This window comes from Pogona vitticeps, chromosome 1 (assembly GCF_051106095.1).
Source record: "Pogona vitticeps strain Pit_001003342236 chromosome 1, PviZW2.1, whole genome shotgun sequence".
NCBI classification, from domain to species: Eukaryota; Metazoa; Chordata; class Lepidosauria; order Squamata; family Agamidae; genus Pogona; species Pogona vitticeps.
In genome coordinates this window covers 198,948,430-198,962,376 of record NC_135783.1, presented here as the reverse complement: position 1 = coordinate 198,962,376, position 13,947 = coordinate 198,948,430, and the positions used below count along the sequence as shown (strand labels likewise).

The 13,947-nt window shown below is 44.1% G+C and overlaps 1 protein-coding gene and 1 non-coding gene across 5 annotated transcripts in view; one reads left to right on the top strand and one right to left on the bottom strand.

Annotated features, from left to right (window-relative positions):
- PDE11A (phosphodiesterase 11A) overlaps positions 1 to 13,947 on the bottom strand; it is a 225,418-nt gene that overhangs the window by 28,377 nt on the left and 183,094 nt on the right. For all 4 annotated transcript variants that reach the window (XR_013545495.1, XR_013545494.1, XM_072980619.2 and 1 more), the window contains exons 13-15: positions 11,923 to 12,032; positions 10,776 to 10,866; positions 4,103 to 4,203 (exon numbers count right to left, since the gene is read on the bottom strand). Coding sequence is in view for 2 of the 4 variants with exons in the window: in XM_072980619.2 (XP_072836720.2) it covers positions 4,103 to 4,203; positions 10,776 to 10,866; positions 11,923 to 12,032 (302 nt within the window). In the remaining 2 variants the exon portion in view is untranslated. The remainder of the gene's footprint in view (positions 1 to 4,102; positions 4,204 to 10,775; positions 10,867 to 11,922; positions 12,033 to 13,947) is intronic.
- On the top strand, positions 13,102 to 13,268 carry LOC140703381 (U1 spliceosomal RNA). Its single transcript, XR_012082800.1, has one exon. It is a non-coding gene; the product is annotated as a U1 spliceosomal RNA (small nuclear RNA).

Below are 13,947 nucleotides of genomic sequence, written 5' to 3'. Positions count from 1 at the left end.
ATGCAAGAAATCAGGCCTTAGTCCCCCATATCCTAAAGAAGACATCTAAGATGCCAACTTCCACCAGCAACTGGCATGCTTGGGATAGCTTTGAAACTTTTCAAAAGATGATCATGAAAACAGAACTCCTGAGTCTTGCTACAGACCATGTTGTCTTTCTCTCGGGCTCCTTCTGTATGTTTTCATTTTTTTTAAAAAAATCATTTTCCATTAGGTAATGTTTTTGTATGCTTTCTAACTGCCAGTATTTTACAGGCTTTCCCCAGGATTCTTGCAGTTCTGTGCCATAGCAGTAGTAGTGTCATCAGTGTGATCCCCAATTGAATTTTCTAGGCTCTGTCTTTGAAAATACCAGTTTTGCAATTTCCTTAACATAAAGGCTCTTAGGGCCTGTCCAGATGGGGGAATTTGGAGCGGTCTGGTTTGGGCTCAAAAGGTTCTTGTTTTCAGTGCAATCTATTTTTATCTTGCACTTGATATACAGAGTGATTCTTCCATCCACATTGGAGCTGTCTAATTTCCTGTCTGAAGAGTCCACACAGGTCTTTGGACTGCTGCTTTACCCAGTTTACTTATGAGTAAGAAGACAGCAGCAAGAACAATGGAGGACAGTGACAGCACAACAAGCTCGCAGTAGCCAGCTGGTGGTAACAGTGCTGGGGAAAATGTTGGGGTGAAGGTTGGAGAGATGGAAGGAGGTAACTCCCCTCTCCTCCGTCCCTTTCTCTTCACCCAGGGCTTTGTTGGGGCTGTGCTACCGTGTGTGTGTGTGTGTGGGGCTGTCATTCAGCAGGCCACAATGATTTACAGTGGTGCCCCGCATAGAGACGTTAATCCGTTCCAGATTAATCGTCGCTATGCAGGAACATCGCTAAACGGAACGGAAAAAGCCATAGGAACGTATTAAACTTTGTTTAATACGTTCCTATGGCTCCCAAACTCACCGTTCAGCGAAGTTCCTCCATAGCGCTGCCATTTTCGTGCCCTCGGTAAGCGAGGGTAGGGCGCGAAAACACTTGTGGCGGCCATTTTGGGCACCCGGTGGCCATTTTGGAACCGCGATCAGCTGTTTAAAAAAACATCGCAATGCGAAGATCGGTAAGTGAAACGCTTACCGATCATCGCAATGCGATATTTTGCCTATTCAGAACATCGCAATGCGATCGCATTAGCGATCTAAAAAAACAGATCACTATGCTGATTCGTCGTTAAACAGTGCGCTCGTTAAGCGAGGCACCACTGTACTTTTAAAAAATTAAATGAAGCAAGTGACACCACAAAAACGCAATGTATCAACCTAGTGTGGTATACATATTACAGATATTGTACCAAAAGACACCTCCAATGTATTAGAATTGTGTTGTGTCAGTTAAAGAAATATATACTAAAAAAAGAAAAACAAAAAGAGAGGAAGGGGTTTTTTCAACCTCCCTTTTAATGTCACATCCCATTTAATATGTTACAGGCTTGCCACCTCACCGCCAACAGCTCCATTTGGGTGTGAAATAACAATGGGATAAATAGGAGCATACCAATTCGCATAAAAAAAAATAACAGCAAAACCCGGAAGCATTAGTGCAGTGTCAGAAAGGAAGGGGATACGTAGTTTGGAAAAGGGGCAGAACAGAGCGCTCTGAGTCCAAACGTGTGTGTGGATTTGTAATTTGGTTTGAACCAAACTGCACCAACAGTGACTCAAGTAGCGAGCTCTGTACCTATCTGGGCAGGCCCTTAGTCTACTAATGAAGCCTCAAATGATGCCCTTTCCTTGCACGTTTTGCTGTATGCAGAGCACTGAAGAGCTTGCCTGTTATGGAAGGTTTCTAATAACAATGCAAAGTCACACAGGCAGAAGAAGGGAAAATTCATTTCTCTCTTGCACATTCATAGCATGATGGCCTAACAACCCTTCTGGGAATAAGTACTGCAGAGATGACAATTTTAATAGCCCAGACTAGCTGGCACACAGGCTTTAAATCAATCTTATCCTTAACTGTTCGCAGGCAACTCCGCATTGCGTCAGCACTACACAAGGTGCTTTTGTGACTGACTCCTTCATTCATTTAAATAAAAAGCTTGCCATAGAACACACATTTCTCTTCCTCAGAAAAGAGCACTCCCTTTGAAAAATCATCTTTCCCCATTGTTTAGTCTCCTTTAAGCTATATATACCAATTAACAAGGAAATAAAATCTTCAGCGGTGACCAAAATGTGACCTCTTCACACTCATCATGAGCAAGTGTTACGTCGTAAAGGGAAGACAGGTTCATAAGAATTCATTTCAGATTTATGCAGATGGTCCTGCCAGGCCCATATGCATCCATAGCACCTTTTCTATGCGTATCAAATTCCAGAGAAATAAATGGAAAGGGTCAAAGACCAAACAATCCTGGAGAATTTTAACAGGAGTGACGAGGCTGGATATCTCTTTCTCCGTTTGCCACATTCCGAGGACAAAGAAGAATCCTAGTGGCACAGCTTATTCCAGCATCCTGCTTTGCCTTTGAGCCTTTCGGCTACCATAAGCAGGGATTGCAGGCAATGACTCTTCCTCCCCTCATTATCCACATTTATGACACTGAACATGAGTCATGATGGAGAAACAGGAGCTCCAAATGTGTAGGTTCCCTTTAGCCCTCTGCCGAAATAGCCATAACTGACCCTTAACCGATTTATCTAACACCTCCCCCCACTCCCCCTTCAAAGTTATCTAAGCTTGGGACTCTATCTTATATATAAGGTTATTATATGTGACTTTCAAATTTAATGGTTTTCTTCTTTTTCCAGGAGGGTTCTTCCCCTGCCTTCAATAACTGCATGACAGGTCAAAGTTCGGGTCAAAGTTAAATAAAGAAAACAGGTCAAAATCCTGTTGCGTAGCTAGACAAATGGTATAGCATTTGAAAGCAAATCAGCCCAAGTTAAGAAGTCACTGTAGACATTCTCAGTTTCATGCCAAGACAAATAACTCAGTATGCTACATATAATGTCTACGATGATTTCTTAAGTTAAGCCAACTCACCTCCAAAAGTTATGCCATTTGTGTTATGCCAGCATAAGTAGGCAAAAGGATTTGAGACATCATGTACTAGGGAAAAATTATCCAGGTACAGAACCTACAACAACTATGACAGTTGCTGGGACCACAGCATCACAACAGTGACCCCCCACACACACTTTAGCTGTTGTTGCTGCTGCCAGTTCTCAATCAGTGTCAGGCACCTCCATTTCATTTTACCACAGTGCTTCAGATGTACCATCATTCTAGGGCACTGTGAGAAATTAAAATGACAATGCCCAGTATTGATTGAGACCTTAGCAGTTGCCCACCATCACTAGGGCCCACTGAAGAAAGAAGTCCCACCTGAAGGCATGCTACAGGGGGCCCCTTGTCTCTTCCTTCCTTCCCCTTCTCTAGATTATGTGGTAGTTAAACACATAGAATCACTCCTAGAAGGGGAAGAAAAGCTTGAACATGCCTAGCTATATCTGGTGAAAACTATTGTTACAGATAGTGTCAGGGCATATGAAAATTTTGTCTGTAGAACCTGTAACATGGTTGTACTTCCATGTGTAGAGGTCATCACTAGAAGAGCACATCTGTGAGATCTTGCTGCCAAAGCTACATTCCTGCTAGAAATGCTGTCTGCGAACGGTCCTCTGTTGTCTCCTGTCAGGAGCATAAACTGTGCTAGAACAACCTGTTCTGGAAGACTGGGGTAGAGTTTTCATGGGATTGTCTAGTTTCAGTATTCAGATGGGCCAGCATTCACTGTGCAAAGAACAACAACAAAACTAGCAAACTGTGACAGGGACAGAGAAGGAAAACTAGCTCCCTGGTTAGTCTTCAACAGATAATTTTCTTTTGAATATTATGCTTGAAGCATTGATATAAAAAGAAAAGGTAAGGAAATAGCTGTACATAATGAACAGAGAACATTCGTGAAGCTTTAAAACGCTAGAGTAAATAACTCAAATGATAATTAAATACTAACTTCTCCTATAATGTGCCCTGTGCCCTCACTGGCATTTAAAAGGTCATTAGGGGCTGTAGCTTTTTCGGATTTTCATTTGTCAAATTCACAAAATGCCAATACCTACTCAAAATAGAGAGTGAGGTCTGTTGCCAATATTGACTTCTTCAGAAGCTGCATAAGGTCACTGTAATCCTTGGAGGACAAGTTAGCAAAGATGTTGTGACCCTGTAATGAAAGATATAGCAAAGCTAAATAGCTCAAGATCAATATAGGCTTTTCCAATAACTCTACAAAGTGTGTCATCATTACAGCAAATCCCTGTTTTATTCATAGTGAAGCCACGGCAAAAAATGTTTCCATCACCCACCAAGATTAAGATATTTTCCTGGCCCAAATGCCTTTGGAACTATGTTTTCAGATTGTCAGATTTCTTCCCTCATAGCAGAACCAGGTTTACTGGCAGGTACACCACTGACGGCTATTCAGCTGTGTTTCTACACCACACATATGTAGAAAGATGTTCCTTCTTTTACTTTCACTAAAAGTCATTTCAGATCATTGCCGCTTTCTTCCAGTAAGATAGTGTCATCTGTACTTCTTAAATTAATGATGTTCCCTCCACCAGTTTTCACTCCTCCTTCATCTGAATCTAGTCTGGCTTTCAGCCTGATATGTTCTGCCTACAGATTGAACAGATAAGGGGATAAAATGGGACCTTGCTTGACACCTTTCGCCTATAGTAAACCCTTCTGTTTCTCCATATTCTGTCCTAATGGTAGCTTGTTGTCCACAATGCAAGTTACAGGTCAAGATAATCAAGTGCTGAAGAACACCCATTCCTTTCAGAACAATCCGTAGTTTCTCATGATCTACATAGTCAAAGGCTTTCCTGTAGTCTGTAAAACACAGACTGATCTAAAATTCTTTGGTGCACTCCAGTAGCCAGCAGATATTAGCAATACAATCTTGAGTGCCTGTTCCTTTTTTGAATCCAGCCCTCCTTAGCATCTCCTTCTTGGGGAGTGAAATTATACTGAATGTTTCCAGTCTCTGGGCTATTGTTTGGTTTTCCATATTTGTTGTCAAGAAGGTTAGGATTTTGACATATTCAGTCTCTGTGGCTTCAAACAGTTCTATCGGTATTCCATCAATCCCTGGTGATTTATTTCTTCCCAGTGCTTTCAGAGCAGTTTTCACTTTGACTGACTGATTAGTTGGTTGATTGTCTAACCATTTAAATACTTCAGTTTGTTTGACTTTTATTTAAATGTTTATATATCTATAATATAATATATTTTCAGGTTGTCAGATTTCTTCCCTCACAGTAAAACCAGGTTTACTGGCAGGTACACCACTGACTGCTATTCAGCTGTGTTTCTACACCACACATATATACAAGGATGTTAAGTGCCTACTTCAGTGGAACTGACTTCCCTGATAGATGCACCAAGGATTACAGTATTATTATTATTACAGTGGTGCCTCGCATATCGAGGTTAATCCGTTCCGGATTAACCTTCGCTATAGCGAAACATCGCTGAACGGGACAGGGAAAGCCATTGGAACGCATTAAACATCGTTTAATGCGTTCCAAAAGGCTCCTTTACTCACCGTTCAGCGAGGTTTCCTATGGCCGGCAGCCATTTTCGCGCCCTCGTTAAGCGAGGGGAGGGTGCGAAAACGCTGCGCGCGGCCATTTTGTCCGCCAAACAGCTGATCGTCGGAGCTTCGTTTTGCGAAGATCGGTAAGCGAAACGCTTACCGATCTTCGCAAAGCGAATTTCTCCCTATCTAAAGCTCGTTGAGCGATCGCATTAGTGATCCAAAAAAATGGATCGCTATGTGATTTCGTCGTTATACTGTGCACTCGTTAAGCGAGGCACCACTGTATTATTATTTTAAAAAATGTATTCCAACCAGAAGAAAGGGGTAAAGTAGGGAAGATGTCCAAAATGTGTATATTTATTTACAGGTTAGTTTCCATATTATTTTCGATGCACTTCTCTCTCCATGTGAGTGGGGCCCACATGGGTAAAGAGCCATAAAGGAATGATTGCCAGCTAGTGATTGCTATTCCAAATGGTTATGCTAGGGCATTTATCTACAAAAGAGCCTATTTATGAATAAGAACCCGAGCTTTTCTTTTCAAGAAGCAAGCTTGTAGAGAAACAGATAGATAACTTATACTATTTCAAGGAGCTTGTGAATGTAAGGAGAAGTTGGGGCCCTTGATGAAAAGACTAGGTCATTTTCTCTGTAAAGGTGATAAACAGTAATTGTCAATTCTGACTTATGGCAACCCTTTCCATGGTTTTCCAGGTTGAGGACACACAGAAGTGGTTTACCCTTCTTTTCGTCTGAGGATCGCCCTGGGACTGTGCAGCTTGCCCATGAAAGTTGGTTCTTCTGGGACACACCATGGGAAATCCAACTCCCAATCTCTGGCTCCACAGACAGATACCTAAAGCACTAAGTTATCCAACCAGCTGTGACAGTGACACAGACACACAATGGTTTCTCATTTCCACTTCAAAAGGCCCACATGTTTTTTTATGCAGAAAAATAACAATTCAAATGGAATGTGCTACTTTCTAAAAGCCAGAGGTTGGGGATTGGACTCCCCACTGGGCTGGACTCGATGATCCAGGGAGTCTCTTCCAGCGCTGCAGTTCTAAGATGATGATGATGATTAACAGTCAGATGTCAGTGTGGGAAAAGATACTGTAGTACCAATTTTCCAATTGCACGTAAGTGATGGTTTTGTATGCCTCTCTCTTGTAGAAGTTTCTTGTAAGTAGAAAACTAGCATAGCAATGACAAGATGTAAAGCTTTTCTTCCCAACTTTTAAAATACCTATTATAATATTTGGAGATGGGATATTTGGAATTCATGGACTCCCAGTCCTGTAATTTGGCAAGAATGCCCAAGACTGGAGTATGGGACTGGGAGTCCTCAAACTGTCAGGACGCAGAGTAGCTCCCACTTCTCCACGCTGTTCCCATGTCGCTCCCTCAAACTATGAGAAAACTGTTCTGCCATACTTTGGGAAGTTGCAAAGGTTCCCTGCAACTCACAAAGGTAAATGGGGGAATGGGTTCCAACAGTGGCTGCCTCCATATACAACTCCCACAGTGCAGTGGAGTGTTTTTACTATGCATTTTAATATATCCTGCCTTTCTCCCAGTCCAGAGATCCAAGGCAGCTTTGACAAGAAGCTCTAGGACAGAGCCAAGTACAACGAAGTAAGAGATGAAAACGTGTGGTCCAAAATGTAACTCCCAACCTGTTACAGTCAAAATGTATGTAGGTGCCATGCTTCCCATAGTTCACAAGCCTCAGTTCTACAGCAACTCCTTGTATTTTGACACTAAATGTTTGCAAAGGGTTCCCATCAGAAAGAATAAATAAGGAAATCCCGTTACATTTCTATAATATTGGAAATATAGCCCTTTAGAACAAGAGGACCAGTATGAAAGGGCAGTTGAAAAATTAGGGCCAGTGTGTGAACTTGAAGCCCGTATGATGCAAATGCATGAAATTATTTGTATACTGGGAATGCTGAAGAGTTTACTAAGGTAAATCTAATAATTCCCATGTTTTCTTTTATACATCTAACTGAAATACAGTGTATCACAGAAGTGAGTACAGTGGTGCCTCGCATAGCGATTGCTTCGTATAACGATGAAATCACTTTGCGATGAAGATTTTGCGATCGCTTTTGCAATCGCTTTCCGATGTTCCCTATGGGGAAATTTCGCTTTGCGATGATTGGTTCCCTGCTTGGGGAACCGATCATGGCAAAGCAATGCTTTTTAAACAGCTGATTGGCGCCGCAAGCAAGGCTTTTTAAACAGCTGATCGGCGCCACACTACCCCCCCAGAGCTCCTGCATAAATAGAGGACAGTGGGGGGGGGGGGGAGCAGGGGCGCTCTGGATTGGCGCCTCGGGAGGAGAGAGGGAAGGAGGGGTAAAGCGCCTGGCCCTAATCCCTGCGCGCACCCTGGGGCGCCGAGCCAGAGAGCAGTTGCGGCGGGAGGCGCTGCAAAGGAGGAGGCACCCGCCGGGGACCGGGATCAGGGCGGCAGCAGCTGGACGGGGGGGGCGCCAGAGACTCCTCGCCCCGTCTGCGCCCCACCAAGGAGACCGGACGTCCAGGGTTGGCTGGCTGGTGGTGGGTGGCGCGCTCCTTCCCATCCCGGGAGGCTGCCTGCCTCCGAGCCCGCCGCCCAAGGAGGCCGGGTGTCTCCTGGGCTGGCTGGCTGGCAAGCGGCGGGTGGGTGGCGTGCCCCTTCCCGCCCTGGGGAGCGGCCTCTGAGCCCTTGCTTGCCGGAGAAAGACCCTCTGGCCCACCCATCTGCACCCCGGGACAGACCAGCCAAGGAGGCCGGGCGTCGTCCGGGGCTGGCTGGCGGTGCTTTGCCATGATCGGTTCCCTGCTTGGGGAACGGATCATAACAAAGCAATGCTTTTTCAACAGCTGATCGGCGGTTTCAAAATGGCTGCCCATTGTTTTCTAGGACGGATTCCTCGCTTAACAGGCAGCGAAAATGGCCACGCTATGGAGGATCTTCACTGAACGGTGAGTTTGAAGCCCATAGGAACGCATTAATCGTGTTTTAATACGTTTCTATGGGCTTTTTTGTTCCGCATAGCGACGAATCTGTATAGCAATGATTTTTCCGGAACGGATTATCATCGCTATGCGGGGCACCACTGTACACCCCCTCACATTTTATAAATATTTTAGTATATCTTTTCATGTGACAGCTTGTATAACAGTGTAAATGTGCTGTCCCCTCAAAAAACAGAACACACAGCCATTAATGTCTAAACTGCTGGAAAATAATGGTGGCCACACAAACTATTGCCACTTTGTGTCCAATTTGGACATTGTCACTTAGGGGGTGTATGCACTTTTGTTGCCAGCGGTTTAGACATTAATAGCTGTGTGCTGTGTTATTTTGAGGGGACAGCACATTTACACTGTTATACAAGCTGTATACTCACTGCTTTACATTATAGCCAAGAGTAATTTCTTCAGTGTTGTCACGTGAAAAGATATACTACAATATATATGAAATGTGAGGGGGTGTACTCACTTCTGGGACATACTGCATATGGTTTACTTTGACGTAACACTAAAACAATCAAACCGCATAGTTGGAATGTGTATAAAGCAACGCTATCCTTGGTAATTCTTTGCTGGCATTTGCAGAAAACCATTTTTAAAACCAGTGGTCTCCAACCTTTTTGGGACTGTGGAGTGGCTTAGCCTCTGAAGGAGGCGGGGTACCCCTCCGCGCTTGCGCAGGTGCGCTCTCTCCCTCTTGGGCACATGTGCAAAGTGGTGGGGGAGTGCACGTATGCCCACCAGTGCCAGCATGAGCACTCCCCCACCCCTTTGCACATGCGCAGGAGCGCCTGCACGCCCGCCTGCACACCCCTTTGTGTAGGTGCTTGGGCACATGTGTGAAGGGATAGGAGAGTGCTCACGCCGGCGCTGGCATGCATGCGTGTGCACAAAGCAGCTGTGGGGAGGGGAGTGCATGCGGGGTGGGTGGGAGGTTTGTCTTCACGGCCCAGTCTGGCTCAGGCCACAGACCGGCACCGGGTTGCGGACCGGGGGTTGACGACCTCTTTTTTAAACAACACAGTTTCTAAAAGACTATTTAATGTTGAAAAAGGCGGATGTTAGCACACAAAAAACAACAACCAGTCAAGTAAGTCAAAATCTGACTCAATTGTCTTAATTATTATGAATACAGTACCAAGGAGATTGTGGGAAGTTGTTATTATGGAATTTCAAGTACTGTGTTAATTAAAGCAGGGGAAATGTCAACCCATATTATGGAGCATTTGTTTTTATTTATGATGAAGAAACAACGAAGAGCAAACATTAGAAACTTTTCAACCACGTTCCAGGATGTTTGGGTTTTTTAACTATTTTGCCACAGGGAGTAAATGTGTCAAATAACCCACAACATATATTTCAAAGAAATCTAGGGCATGTTTAGCCTTGAGAAAAGAAGACTGAGGAGGGATAGGATAACACTTTTCAAATACTTGAAAGGTAATCATAGAGAAGAGGAGGGCCTGGATCTGTTCTCAGTTATCCCAGAGTTCAGGACACATAATAATGGGCTCAAGCTACAGGAAATGAGATTTAGGCTGAATATCAGGAAAAACTTCTTAACTGTTAGAGCAGTATGACAATGGAACCAATGACCTCAGGAAGTGGTGAGAGCTCTAATGCTGGAGGCATTCAAGAGAAAATTGGGCAACCATCTGTCAGATCTGCTTTAATTTGGATTCCTGCATTGAGCAAGGGGGTTAGACTTAATGGCCTCATAGGCCCCTTCCAACGCAATGATTCTATGATTCTATAATTCTACAGTAGAACTAAGAATCCATTTTTACATATTGGCAAAATGCTTCATATTACTATCCTACATAGCAAATAATAGATGTGCTATGATGATGATTTGCTTTAGAGCACTTTCAGATAAGGCCTTTATCCCACCTCCGCCTTATCTCATTTGCTGTATTTTATAAGGGCTTCAAATGCCACCATTCCCGAATCACAATCTTCCTTTGTTGTTTCACCACTGCTTCCATCTCTCCCCCCCACCCAAATCACATTTAATCTCTTCAGTAGAAGAAGATGGAATAGCTGCATAATGTCTTCTCATTGCTTGTGTGAAGCCCCCCTCCCCCTCTGTAAATCATTTGAGATAACTTTACTGTACAGAAGAAGAAGAAAAAAACAACAGCTTGGTTATTGCTCTGGTTTTGTACCTCACTCTGCAGAATCATGACCGCATGATTAAAATGGTGATGCTCCAGAGTAGCAGAGGTTCCGTACAGCTGAGCCAAAGCAGATCCAATTCTGAAAACAAATGCAATAGACACAAAGGATTAACGCCAATTATTTCAGGATGTGCTCCTGGAAATTTCAAATGGTAAGAGGACTGCTGTCCAGAAGTGGCAGGTGGCATCCACTGGGCCAGGCAAAGAAGGGTGGGCAACCTGATTCTGGTTTTGTCCCCATCTTCCCCTTTCCAAAGAGGGTGCCTTCCTGAGAGGGATCTTGTTGGGTGTGCTCCAGAACATTGAGCACACTCCCTGGAAGGTGGCCTGTGATCATGACACCATCACCCCACCCAGGAACCTTTCTAATCTGTCTTGAGAACCATAGGCCTTGTTGGAAGGAGCTGTTTGTTATCAAGCTTTTCCCTTCCAACTCTGAAATGATTTCAGACAATTTAATCTCTGGACTGTTACTTCTAATCTCATCAGTTTACCACTAGAAGGACTGGCAGTTCATTCCTTTGGTAAACAAACATGGAGGACATGCAGCAGACCCATCATCTGGAGCAAATGCTGTAAAGAAATTATGAACATTTCCATACACTAAGCAATGAATAACAGCTTTGTCTTGTTTTTTGTTTGTTTTTTTGCATTGGGTTGGAATATGGCTGCACTGGCCAAGAAGAGCCCCATTTATGAAAACACCTGCTCCCTGTTGAATGCAACTGGTTATGTTTCTATATTACTGCCTGGACGTTCACAGAATGACAGCGTGGGCCTAAGAATGACAGATGGGGAAATTTTTAACAAATGTTTTTCATTTTGGCAAATGCAGATACGTAATTGGAGAAGATGATCCAACCCATCGGACATCCTCACTCTGTTCCATAGTTTTATGCTACACAGAAATTCCCACTGGGCAGAGCAAATCAACGGCATGATACAAAGGTGATTTAAAGGAAATATAAAAGTACATTTGTTGTGGTGGGACAGGGAATTCTTAAGATGGATAGTCTCTTTTAAGCATGCAAATACTTCGCTGTGCACAGCAACTTGAGATTAATGCTTTCTTTTGCAACGTGGAACATCCACAAACAGCAGAGAAAAACAAAGTGGTAAGAATGAGGAACCCTACTTGGCTTGAAAGGCATTGTTGGTTCCCCGGTGGTCAAGGTCATGGCACAGACATCCCACAATCAGAGCTAAAATTTCAGTTTCGGTCAGAATCTCCTGAAATCCTGCTGTCTGAAACGAGAAGGGAAAAAATATACAGAGGTGAGATCAATAAATGGAGACATCCGTAGTGCTTTTTATAATTACAGAAAAAGAACGTTTGGGCAGAAACGCAGAAATAGGCTTAATAGGTGCTAAACTCGATCTGCTGTTGTGATTAAAGGTGCAGCAATAGCTAGCTCATATGTGCAAGACAGAAACAAAGAAAATTTGTAGCTACGGTAGCTCCAAGGCAATCTTCACAGTATTGCCAAACTACAATTTTATAATTCCTCTGTTTTGCCAGATATTGTGCTGCATCATCGATGCTCAAAGAAGCCAGTTGGCAAAGACCTGCAACACCCATTTGGGTCTCCTATTGGTGCCTAAACCATCAGAACAGGATGGCTTCCATCTGGTATAGCCATGGGTTACACAGGAGCACATTAAATATGTCCTAACCTTTAAAACCTAGACAGCATCTTAAAAAGCAGAGACATCACCTTGCCAACAAAAGTTCGCATAGTCAAAGCTATGGTTTTCCCTGTAGTGATGTATGGAAGTGAGAGCTGGACCATAAAGAAAGCTGACCGCCGAAGAATTGATGCCTTTGAATTGTGGTGCTGGAGGAGGCTCTTGAGAGTCCCCTGGACTGCAAGGAGAACAAACCTATCCGTTCTGAAGGAAATCAACCCTGAGTGCTCACTGGAAGGACAGATCCTGAAGCTGAGGCTCCAATATTTTGGCCATCTCACGAGAAGAGAAGACTCCCAGGAAAAGGCGCTGATGTTGGGAAAGTGTGAAGGCAAGAGGAGAAGGGGATGACAGAGGACGAGATGGTTGGGCAGAGTCATCGAAGTGACCAACATGAATTTGACCAAACTCCGGGAGGCAGTGGAAGATGCACTAGAGGATTGTGGGAGGAACACTTATCCCTTATGGGGGTCCCACAGAGCACCCCAAAACACTGAGGAGCTATCATGGCCTCTGGCAGGACTGGGGCTGTGCAGCCCTGTACTGAGTGGGAGGTGCAGCCAGGCGGGTCACCATAACTTGGGGGGTTAGGGGACAGAAGGGGGTAGGAGATGCAAGGGCCATTCCAACTCATACCTTGTAGGGAAAATACCATGTTGTAAAAATGGTTTTCCCAGGGAGAGACTCATCCATTGCACTTTGGGTGTGCTGTTGACCCCTGTGATTTTCCCAAATGTGGGGAACTCAACTACATAATTTGTGTTAGTGGGGGCATTATGTTTGTGATTTCTCTGTTTTTTTAAAAAATAATCTCTTTACCCTTTGGTTCCTGGCTGTTTTCACCATCCTCTACCATTTAAATTTGTAGCCATAGTCCCATTGGTGATGCTTTGCAAGATGGTTCCCCCCCCCCGAAACACAGCAGCATACATTTTCTCCCCCACTTTTCTGGAATAAAAAAGTAGGTCTTATGTAATTAATGTGTTCCTATTGGGGGGAAAACTGCCTTGCGAAACAGGGTAAAAAAACCCTGTCTTGCGAGGAAAGGACCCAAATATCGTCCAGCGAAAGCTGCCCATAGGAACAATCGTTTTGTGAAGGACATCGCTCAAAAAAAGCCAGCATCTAGTGAATTCCTCGTTTTGCATGGCAATCATCTAGCAAGGCACCACCATATTTAAAATCTTAAAAGATGACACTGTTAGGGGGCAACACTCAATATGCCAGCAAGTTTGGAAAACTCAGCAGTGTTTTCAAGTCCCTATACAGGACTACATTGGGAGGCCTACCCACAAGCGTGACATGCCCACCATGCGTGCATGCGGGGGGAACAGAGGTCTGTGTCCATGGCCCAGTCCAAGGAAGCCCATGGACTGGCACTGGGCCGCAGACCTGGGAATGTGCACCCCTGATTTAGAGGATAAGACGGTGAAGGAGGTGATGGTAAAATGGGCACAAAACTTTGGATATAATA